Source organism: Poromitra crassiceps (assembly GCF_964638095.1).
Source record: "Poromitra crassiceps genome assembly, chromosome: 16".
In the NCBI taxonomy this organism is placed as follows: Eukaryota; Metazoa; Chordata; class Actinopteri; order Beryciformes; family Melamphaidae; genus Poromitra; species Poromitra crassiceps.
Genome location: NC_139645.1, coordinates 2,041,051 through 2,052,897, shown reverse-complemented (window position 1 = coordinate 2,052,897; position 11,847 = coordinate 2,041,051). Strand labels below are relative to the sequence as shown.

General features: G+C 45.7%; 1 protein-coding gene and 1 pseudogene across 2 annotated transcripts in view; one reads left to right on the top strand and one right to left on the bottom strand.

The window, feature by feature from the left end:
* Positions 1-1,061: 1,061 nt before the first annotated feature.
* On the bottom strand, positions 1,062-2,141 carry LOC310791173 (RING finger protein 148 pseudogene; annotated as a pseudogene). Its single transcript has one exon. The product of its transcript is annotated as an RING finger protein 148 pseudogene (transcript).
* A 653-nt stretch (positions 2,142-2,794) lies between these two features.
* dmxl2 (Dmx-like 2) overlaps positions 2,795-11,847 on the top strand; it is a gene marked incomplete at its 5' end in the record, with an annotated part of 101,989 nt that continues 92,936 nt past the window's right edge. The window contains 3 exons of the mRNA XM_083652864.1: positions 2,795-2,812; positions 2,960-3,096; positions 3,290-3,485. Of these exons, the coding sequence (XP_083508990.1) occupies positions 2,795-2,812; positions 2,960-3,096; positions 3,290-3,485 (351 nt within the window). The remainder of the gene's footprint in view (positions 2,813-2,959; positions 3,097-3,289; positions 3,486-11,847) is intronic.

Sequence of the window (11,847 nt, the reverse complement as noted above, 5' to 3'; positions counted from 1 at the left end):
GGCAGACAGGAAGGGTGGGGACTGGGCAGACAGGAAGGGTGGGGACTGGGCAGACAGGAAGGGTGGGGACTGGGCAGACAGGAAGGGTGGGGACTGGACAGACAGGAAGGGTGGGGACTGGACAGACAGGAAGGGTGGGGACTGGGCACACAGGAAGGGCGGGGACTGGACAGACAGGAAGGGTGGGGACTGGGGAGACAGGAAGGGTGGGGACTGGGCAGACAGGAAGGGTGGGGACTGGGCACACAGGAAGGGTGGGGACTGGGGAGACAGGAAGGGTGGGGACTGGGCAGACAGGAAGGGTGGGGACTGGGCAGACAGGAAGGGTGGGGACTGGGGAGACAGGAAGGGTGGGGACTGGGCAGACAGGAAGGGTGGGGACTGGGCACACAGGAAGGGTGGGGACTGGGGAGACAGGAAGGGTGGGGACTGGGCAGACAGGAAGGGTGGGGACTGGGCAGACAGGAAGGGCGGGGACTGGGGAGAGAGATTGTCATTTCTCCAGACAGTAGTGTGAGAACAGAGACATCAGCTGACTGCAGCTTGGGCAAACTTGCATGTAGGTGTCATTCAGCATAATGGTGATGATAATGTTGTTGATGCTGATTCTGTGCTTTTGTTTGGTTTATTTGTTTATTTGTTCATTAAAAAGCATCCGCATTAGCTGCCACCTAGACGACAGCTAGTCTTCCTTGGGTCCAAGACAACAATATACATTACATGACACACAAAGATTAAAATACAAAAACACAAAGTAAAAAAATATAATAGAGAATGAACAGTATCTAAGTTAAGACAAGTTGGTTCTTGGTCTATGTAAAGTCATCTGATCACCACTCGCCCATCTGGTAGAGTGTGTATGAATCCCTGAACTATAAATTATGTTGTTGAACAGAAATTTTGAATAACATTTTGAATAAGAGTTTGATTTTGAATAACAATAAAAATATGAGTAGGTTGGCCGTTAGCCTTCTCAACACACAAAAATCCTAGAAACCCCCCAGTTGGGGTACACTTTGGAGTGTGATGGTGCACCCCTTGGTTGGAAAGCCTACAATCACTTATGCCTGTGAGTCTTCCTCAAAGGCCCTGTTATCATAGTGTGTCTGTGTCTCGGGGTCAGGGGTCGCCGAGTCAGTCAGGGGCACCTCATACAGGGACTCGCCTCCTGACACTGTGACCACAGTGACCTCTGTTGGTGACAACGACAAGTTGCTCTGGCTCTGTTTCTCCTCGTCGTCCTCGACCCCCAGCGCCTTCAAGATGTCACATTTACACATGGGGCAGGTCCTCTTCTTCAGCAGCCAGGGTTCGATGCACGCCTTGTGGAAGATGTGTCCGCATGTCAGCACTGTCACCACCTGGCCTTCATGGTAGCAGTCCCTACACACCGCGCAGGTGTAAGAGTCTGACTCCGGTTCCTCGTCGCCTTCCTTCAGCGTACGCACTTGTAGCTGACCGATGGCCTTAATAGTCTGGGACTTCAGCTTCCTCTCGGTGCTCGTCTGCATTTGCAGGTTGTGGAGACGGCGGGTAAAGAAAACCACACAGTAGACAATGGATGCTGCGATCAGACCGAAAAACATAAAATAGAAGATCTGCATGGTCCGTGTCAAAGGGCACTGGGTCCTTCCTACCTCGATAACCATATTAACCTCTATTCCGCTCTTGACCAACTTGACGATTTGCATGCCTTTGGTGTTGACAATCATGATAGCCACGATATCTATGGCATCAGAGTGTGTCATAAGAACTCTGTCATCATCCACATTATAGATCACCACACCTTTTGCGCCGGCCTGGTAGGAAGCGTTGATCTTGGCGGTGTAGCTACAGTTGCCCCTTTGGAGCAGGGCGACCCAGGGGGCCGAGGCGGAGCTGCGGTTGAAGCCGGGGTCCGGGACGCAGCCCGTAGGGTCCAAGCTGGGCAGCACGACGACGCCCGAGACGCCCTCCAGGGGAGAGCTGAGGCCATACTCGCCGCACTCGCAGTATTTGTTGACAGTCATGTTCTGGCTGATGTCTAAGTAATTTATATCCACCAAGGCCGTCCAGTAAAACGTCTTTGTCCACGAACGCCGGACAAGTCCCGACACACACAAGAGCAGCAGCAGCAGAGAGCACTCTGTCTTCTTACCCATGGTAACGTGCTTCTCCTCAAAACAAACACATGCAGCAGTCTATTAGAGAGGCTTTATTCTGCTGGAGTAGTCCTTTGTTAGTTCCAGTTCCTGCTTCTTCGACTCACACAGTGATCTGAACGCAGGTAGTTTCAGCTAACCTGCCGTCGTTATCTTCTTGAACCTTGAACACCGAGCACTCCTCTCTCAGGGGGCAGGCTGGAGAGAGGAGGGTGCTGCTATTTTACAAGTTTTACAAGAAGTACACGGCTCACACAGACATGTGACGATGTGGAGAGCCAAGGAACAGCATACAATAAAGAGAAGCTGATAAGCAAATGATAAGGGCAATTTCATGGGCATATAGGTCAAAAATACAAAGACTAGTTCTGGTGGAACCAATAAAAAGCTATTGCATTTTCCATGATGAGAGGACAAACTCTTTTCTTCTTTTGTTCCTCCTTCCTCCTGTGCCCGGGGGCGGCCCAGTCACATCATCAGAGCCCGTGATGCCGAAACCAATGATGTCATAACGCCATCTGGTTATGACCACATCTATTTTAGCAGGCGTGAGTACACTCAGGACGCCATGTACGAGCGACAGTCTGACCACATGCCAAGAGTATCACGCAAGAGCAGCTACCGAAGAGGACTTCAACTCCATATCAGATACGATGACCTGCAGCCTGGAAGTAAGGAGCTGGATGACTTGTGCCATCGCATGTCTCTTCATTCAACCCGATCCGGTCTGCAGTGAAGCTCCCCGGAATGTTCTCAGGTCTGACCTCCGGTGATGCTCCTGTCACCACAAGCTCATCACTCTCCTTCCTGTCCTCCAGATCCAGCTTCACCCCTGTTTCGATCAACCGGGTCGTCAACTGCTGTTCCATAGCCATAGCCTCAACAGTCACCCCACTGGCATCATCATCATCATCCGGTGCCACATGTTGGGTCTCTCCTGCCAGCTCACTGGCAGGTTCATCATCTAGCGCTACATGTGGACTGTCCTGTGCTAGATCATGGTTTGCATCCTTCTCCATGTGTTTGCCTCTGCAGCTCTCCCACTGCTAACCCCTGTACGGGCTCCTGTATTTCTGCGGCCACAATCACTACCTCAACAGCTATGTCTTGTACATCAGGATCCTCAGTGGTTCTCTGACACTCCGCAGTGAAGATGAAATCTTCCTCAACAGCTATGTCTCCGACATCATCTGCTATGAAGTCTTCACTGCTTTGCCCCACTGTGGTGCTCGATTGGTGTGGCGCAACAGGCGTCCCAGCAGGAGGTTCTGCATGCGCCGGAAATGCCGGGGCGCTAGGCTGAGATACCTGATGCCCCAACAGACCGGCTGCTCCTCCCACCAGGCAGGTTCCGTCAAACGAGTGACAGTGTTATAAGCCCTTTCATGAGGATATAAGTCAGCCTTCTGGGTCACCTGGGCACCATATGTGGAGAAGCTACTGGTCCCATCCCTAGAGAATGATTGGCCTGGTCCAGGCGTTTCTGATGATCGGTGTCCTCTTTTGCCCATTGGGCGTCTCGTGCGGGTTGTGCCGTCACGAGAAGGGTCTTGGCTCGCTTGGCCTCCTCTTGCTCCTCTCCGAGCCGTTGGGCCTCTCATTCGACTTTCCTCCTTTTGGCCTCCGCCTCAAATTCAGCCTGGAGTTTCTCGAGCTCCAACTCTTTCGTATCCTCCTCATTCTCGAATCCGGGAAGGCAGATGGGTCACTCCTTTTGTATTTCTCGAAGTCGACCTTCATTTTCGCCAAGTCAGCTTTTCGCTCTGAGCAACTCCCGGTTCTCGGCTCCCGCTCTCGCCAACTCAGCTTCCAACATCAACATCTTTTCCCGGGTGGCAAATGGATAATCGCTAGGGATGTCACAATATATCGTCCCACAATATATCGCGATATCAAAACGTGACAATATGTATCGTTGAGATGAAATCTCATATCGTGAGAAAAAGAAGCTGAACATGGTGGCACTGATCTGCATCTGATTGCATGCTTGCTCTCCTTTTCATTGCTTTGTTTGAACAGAGGAGGGACGTTACAGACACGGAGGATGAAAATGGTGAAATTACTCAAATTAGCGTGGAGGATGCCCCCTCAACTCACAAATCGATTGCAAAAAAATATTGTTAAAATATCGTATCGTATCGTTATCGTGAACCCAATATCGTGTATCGTATCGTATCATATCGTGAACTGAGTGTATTGTGACACCCCTAATAATCGCAGGACCTTTCTGCCATGCTGCGTCTGACGTTTCTGCAGAGCAGCTCCCTCATGTGGCATGATTACTATATGCACTTGTTGCTACTTTCTAATAGGCTCACATGTTTATTGGTTTGAATCTGATTGGTTTGCACCAAAATCAGCATCCTATGAGACAGCTACAGACAGCTACAGACAGCTACAGACAGCTATGAGACAGCTACAGACAGCTACAGACAGCTACAGACAGCTATGAGACAGCTACAGACAGCTACAGACAGCTATGAGACAGCTACAGACAGCTACAGACAGCTATGAGACAGCGACAGACAGCTACAGACAGCTACAGACAGCTATGAGACAGCTACAGACAGCTACAGACAGCTATGAGACAGCTACAGACAGCTACAGACAGCTACAGACAGCTACAGACAGCTACAGACAGCTATGAGACAGCTACAGACAGCTACAGACAGCTATGAGACAGCTACAGGCGGGATTTAGGTGTGACGTCAGCGAGAGCGAGCGAGATAAACGGTGATAGACAAATGGTGACAGATGGTTCATCCAATCACATGGCAGGTATTTTGTTCAAGTGCCCGCCCTTTGAAACAGATGGTTCATCCAATCACATGGCAGGTATTTTGTTCAAGTGCCCGCCCTTTGAAACAGATGGTTCATCCAATCACATGGCAGGTATTTTGTTCAAGTGCCCGCCCTTTGAAACAGATGGTTCATCCAATCACATGGCAGGTATTTTGTTCAAGTGCCCGCCCTTTGAAACAGTTTCCCGAGCAGCTTGTTCCCGGATGGTGATTTAAAAACAAACCATCTGGCAGTGTCCGTTTAACCCATTGATACCTGATGCAGCATTTGTGTATCCCTTTAAGACCGCGAACCGCGTGACGCGGTTCGCGGTCTTAAAGGGATACACACAAATGAGGGATATACACGCAAATGCTGCATCAGGTATCAATGGGTTAACAACTATTATGCAGAAGAAGGAAGAAATGGTGCCACAAGGTGCCCGGTCCATGTACAGTAAATGAGTACTGGTCCGGAATGCAGAGGTAGTTGAAACCTTGCGGTGCCACATCCTGTTCTGGCAGGATCCTCGTCCTAAGTGCTGGTAGCTGTTTAGATGTTTAGCTCTTGGAATTGTTCCTGCTTGTATTTTTCCACTGCTCTGCTGTGTCCTCTCTCTGCCCTGCAGCCCGATCGATACCAGGTCCTACCAGGCCATCTAGAGAGAGAGAGAGAGAGAGAGAGAGAGTATGTGTGTGTGTGTGTGTGTGTGTGTGTGTGTGTGTGTGTGTGTGTGTGTGTGTGTGTGTGTGTGTGTGCGTGCGCGTGCGTGTGCGTGTGCGTGTGCGTGTGCGTGTGCGTGTGCGTGCGTGCATGCACTCCACAGCAAAGAGTGGAAAGGAGTCTGGCTTGACTTTTGTACGTTTAATGATGTGGCTCCTAGAGACTGCCTTTTTCCTTTGAGGTACACAGAGAGAGAGACAGAGAGAGAGAGAGAGAGAGAGAGAGAGAGAGAGAGAGAGAGAGAGAGACAGATAGAGAGAGAGAGAGAGAGAGAGAGAGAGAGAGACAGAGAGAGAGAGAGAGAGAGAGAGAGAGAGAGAGAGAGAGAGAGAGAGACAGAGAGAGAGAGAGAGAGAGACAGAGAGAGAGAGAGAGAGAGAGAGAGAGAGAGAGAGAGAGATCAGTAGCTACAGTTCAGAGAGAGATCACAGAGACCTGTAACTCCAGATCGGACTCTCTCCCTTATGGAGTTGTTGTGAACGTTTATGCACACCATTATCACACAGTTAGCTCAAATGAGGATGGTTGCATACAAGCATGCAATATACATTTTATTTAAGAATGAATAGTAGTTCTGACTGATGAAAGTTGCATGTTTAGTGCAAGTGAAATGTTTGTGACTAGAAATGTACCCACTTTTCATGCTGTTTTGAGGAATTTTATGCATAGATTCATGTGCAGACTCACTGGATCAAAACATAAAATGATTGTGTCCTTAACTGACATATCACAGAGTGACACAAGGTACTTGTCTTGCTTCTGGAAGCACTGGACCCGCAGCCTATATGTTTTTTTAAATACACTGTTTGGTTTTATTTTTAGCATAAATGCCTGTGCTGATGCTTTATCTGCATCTCTTTTTAAATGTTATTGTATTGCTTTTTTATGTTTTGTATTGTTTTTTATGGACCAATGGGTCTGAAAAATAAAACAAAGTTGATATATATATTGATATATATATATATATTCTTATTTATTTTATTCTATTTATTTACATTTTATTTAAGAACGAATAGTAGTTCTGACTGGTGAAAGTTGCATGTATATATATATATACATGTATATATATATATATATATATATATATATATATATATATATATATATACATTTAAATAAATAAATAAATAAAAATATATATTCTTATTATATATATAAGTTGCAAGTGTATTGTTTTGTATTGCACTGTATCATTATTTTCTAATCCCAATTGCTCATAAATGGAAGCAAGTTCACAGGACCTGAAATTAATTAATTAACACAATGGTCAGAAATTCTATATAAGGCAAAGTGGAACATCCACATTCATAATCTAGCAAATGACCTCCCAAATGACATCAAAGAAAGTGACAAAGAAGAGCAAAGTAGAAATTGAGTTAAAAGAAATGTAGGCCAGTGACACAGAAACCCTCCTGGGAGTACGGCCCCACAAAGAGACGACACATCACCCTGTTACATCCTCACAGAGAAGAAGGAAGTCAAGTCAAAGAAAAAAGACAGTGGATTGATTTAAAAATGGCCACTACAAAGTCAATGATGTGACAGAAATACATGGAACGAAGATGACCTTGAAAAGGGCGATTTGCATATTGGGGTGTGTGTGTGTGTGGGGGGGTGTCATGCATCCACCACAACCTGAATTACTCACAGCACAAATTTAAATGCGTTCCACCCTGAATTTGAAAACATTCATGAGAGGCGGGGGCCATAGCGTGTGGATGATTTGATTTGACAATTCTGGGGACTGGATTTGGCGTTGGCCAATCCTGGCATGTTCCGCCCCCAAATCCAGTGGGATCCAGCGTGTTGTGGTTGTACGCGAGTGGGAGCCGCAGAGAACCAGGCAGCCAGCTGCCTCCGTGTGGAGCGGAGCAGAGAATCCGAGGCATGAGTGCAGCCTGCCGGCCTGGAATCTCCGAGGGGCGACCCCTTAGTCAACGTTATCCTGGAATGCGATTTTAACGAGCCAGTTACATGTCTTTGCATTCTTACACATTACCGTTTGCTTTATTTTGTATGTTAGATACAATTGACCAAGTTATTAGTTAGTTTATGGGCTAGAAATTCTGCCAAATTACAGGCGCTAGTCGGCCATTTTCGCCTTCATTTTCGAGGAGAAAATTCTCCTCGAAAATGAAGATTGATTGACAGCTGCCATATCGTGATATGATTGGTTGAAATGGGGTAGACATTTGACAGTGCAATGTGACGTCAGCAAACTGTTAGATTACTGTTATGAATGAAATGTTGAAAAATGAACTTTTGATGTGGAAAAAGTGTGAGAAACTAAAGAAATTAGATTTTTGTGAAATCTTTTGCATACATTATTAAATAGGTGCACTGAATACCCGGGTATTTTTTAACTAAAATAAAATAAAATAATCATTTTTGGGTTCAGCTCGTCTTTAAGAGGGCGTGGTCATTCCATGTATTTCGGCGAGATCAGGTGGCATCTCGTAGCCCGAAGCTGCAGGTTCACTCTCCCAAACGAATGAGCTCATGGCTGACATGTCAGTTGGGGATGAGGAGAGGGGACGGTGACATCAGCAGCCCTGAGCGCATCGCTCCAGGGAGCAGACCTCATGTGACTTTGGGTTGACTGGTCGGGTAATCACTCTAGCAAACAAGCTTTAATTCCATGCTCTGGTCAGAAACAACCACTCGCCGGGCATAGCTGTGGAAACGAAGGTATTCCCAGATCTGCAGGCTTATGAGAAAAGCAGGTCGTTGTGGCATTAAACCTTTATATAAACCTCTGTATTTTTAGCGTTGGGTATACTTCTTGAGGTATTCCGTGCTTCTGTAAACTATTTCTGAACTCCTCATCTATGCGGGTCTCTGTTTTTCTGCGCGTGTTGTTGAACTGTTGCACTTCTTCCCACGTTACACCACCGAAACACACCACTAATTGTCGGTTGGGCGCGAGAGAAATGTAGGTTTGAGATTCCCTGTGTTGTAGAATCTGCAGCGAGCCGCTCCCCATGTAAATCCAGCCGTCTCCACAGGAAGACATGGGCCTCTAAGAAGCTAATGCTGTGGTCTAAAGCCCAGGATGATATGGGCCTCTAAGAAGCTAATGCTGTAGTCTAAAGCACAGGAAGACATGGGCCTCTAAGAAGCTAATGCTGTGGTCTAAAGCACAGGATGAGATGGGCCTCTAAGAAGCTAATGCTGTAGTCTAAAGCCCAGGATGAGATGGGCCTCTAAGAAGCTAATGCTGTAGTCTAAAGCACAGGAAGACATGGGCCTCTAAGAAGCTAATGCTGTAGTCTAAAGCACAGGAAGACATGGGCCTCTAAGAAGCTAATGGAAAGAATCTATATGAACATATATGCAACTATATGCAACCTATATGCAACCTATATGCAGCATATATGAGCATATAGGCCATATATATGCCGCATATAGGTTGCATATAGGCCAGATTTAGGTGCATATATGCGCATATAGGAGCATATAGGCCATATATATGCCGCATATAGGTTGCATATAGGCCAGATTTAGGTGCATATATGCGCATATAGGAGCATATAGGCCATATATATGCCGCATATAGGTTGCATATAGGCCAGATTTAGGTGCATATATGCGCATATAGGAGGATATAGGCCATATATATGCCGCATATAGGTTGCATATAGGCCAGATCTAGGTGCATATATGCGCATATAGGCCACATTTATGCCGCATATAGGTTGCATATAGGCCAGATTCAGGTGCATATAAGTGCATATACCGGGCATATAGGTCTCCTATAGCTTCTTTATATCCACATATAGGTACTATATGTGCACATACAGGGCATATATGTCTCCTATATAGCTTCTTTATATACACATAAAGGCCCTATATGTTCATAATACAGGTCATATAGGTCTCACTTCTTTATATCCACATATAGGCCATATATGTACACAATACAAGGTATATGCCTCCTATATAGGTCATTTACAAATCTGTTTGTATACACTGTGTCATAATCCATATATACCCAGCGAGCACAAAACGTTTTTTCAACGTTGATTTTTAGTTTAAATCTGGGTGATATTGGGTTTGAACGTCTAAGACCTAATTTCACTCTCTTTTCAACCGGCTAAAATGCGGTTACAACGTAAACGTGTAAAAAAACACAATTTGGTTCATCATATTGTTAAAACATTTGTTGTAGTTTGGAATAGAGACAATATTGATAGTGTGTGAATTGGCATTTTATTGTCTTTTATTGTGTAACTGAGAGTTGAAATCTGATCTACACGAAAACTACATTTCAACGCATTTTATGTCACATGAAATATCATAAATATGGGACTATAGGCTATGTGGTGCCAGCAAAAAGCTTCCAGGACACAACTATGGTTAATAGTTTAGCGCAATACTATAAAATAATGAATTCAGTTCCTGCAGCAACGAGCATGCGCAAGTACTTACTAGCTGTGACTGACTAGACCAAAGCAAGTCTGCACCGGTCTGCACCAAGTGCGGAACGAGGTGCTCTGGGCACACTATGTTATTGTAACAGACTATACGAGCCGTACAGCCTACAGACTATAGATGCACACACACACACACAACATCATTTTAGTCTGTTACGATCGTACGCATCACATAAAATAACTTCCCGATCGCTGACAATTGTGGTCTACCTTGTGTGCGAGAGAGTATATAATGTGCCCGGCTCTCTGGTTAGTATAAGAAAATGTATAGCTCAGCACTAGGGCGCACGGCTTGAACCTTGGAGAACGGGGTTCGAAATCCCGTGTGCGCTGCTATTTCTTTTTATTTAAAATCCTACATATAGGTACATATATGTACATATAGGTTTCCCATATATGGTGCATACATAAAATTGGGCGATTTCCTATATTATATGTACATATAGGTACATATATGTACCTATACATATAGGTACATATATGTACATATAATATAGGAAAACGGCCAATTTTATGTATGCACCATATATGGGAAAACTATATGTGGCCCTATATTAAAACATATAGGGTACATATAGATTCTTTCCATGTAGCACAGGAAGACATGGGCCTAATGCTGTAGTCTAAAGCACAGGAAGACATGGGCCTAATGCTGTAGTCTAAAGCACAGGAAGAGATGGGCCTCTAAGAAGCTAATGCTGTGGTCTAAAGCACAGGAAGACATGGGCCTCTAAGAAGCTAATGCTGTGGTCTAAAGCACAGGAAGACATGGGCCTCTAAGAAGCTAATGCTGTAGTCTAAAGCACAGGAAGACATGGGCCTCTAAGAAGCTAATGCTGTAGTCTAAAGCACAGGATGAGATGGGCCTCTAAGAAGCTAATGCTGTGGTCTAAAGCACAGGAAGACATGGGCCTCTAAGAAGCTAATGCTGTGGTCTAAAGCACAGGATGAGATGGGCCTCTAAGAAGCTAATGCTGTAGTCTAAAGCACAGGAAGAGATGGGCCTCTAAGAAGCTAATGCTGTGGTCTAAAGCACAGGATGAGATGGGCCTCTAAGAAGCTAATGCTGTGGTCTAAAGCACAGGATGAGATGGGCCTCTAAGAAGCTAATGCTGTAGTCTAAAGCACAGGATGAGATGGGCCTCTAAGAAGCTAATGCTGTGGTCTAAAGCACAGGATGATATGGGCCTCTAAGAAGCTAATGCTGTAGTCTAAAGCACAGGAAGAGATGGGCCTCTAAGAAGCTAATGCTGTGGTCTAAAGCACAGGAAGAGATGGGCCTCTAAGAAGCTAATGCTGTAGTCTAAAGCACAGGAAGAGATGGGCCTCTAAGAAGCTAATGCTGTGGTCTAAAGCACAGGATGATATGGGCCTCTAAGAAGCTAATGCTGTAGTCTAAAGCACAGGAAGAGATATGCCTCTAAGAAGCTAATGCTGTAGTCTAAAGCACAGGAAGACATGGGCCTCTAAGAAGCTAATGCTGTGGTCTAAAGCACAGGAAGAGATGGGCCTCTAAGAAGCTAATGCTGTGGTCTAAAGCACAGGAAGAGATGGGCCTCTAAGAAGCTAATGCTGTGGTCTAAAGCACAGGATGAGATGGGCCTCTAAGAAGCTAATGCTGTAGTCTAAAGCACAGGAAGACATGGGCCTCTAAGAAGCTAATGCTGTAGTCTAAAGCACAGGAAGACATGGGCCTCTAAGAAGCTAATGCTGTGGTCTAAAGCACAGGAAGAGATGGGCCTCTAAGAAGCTAATGCTGTAGTCTAAAG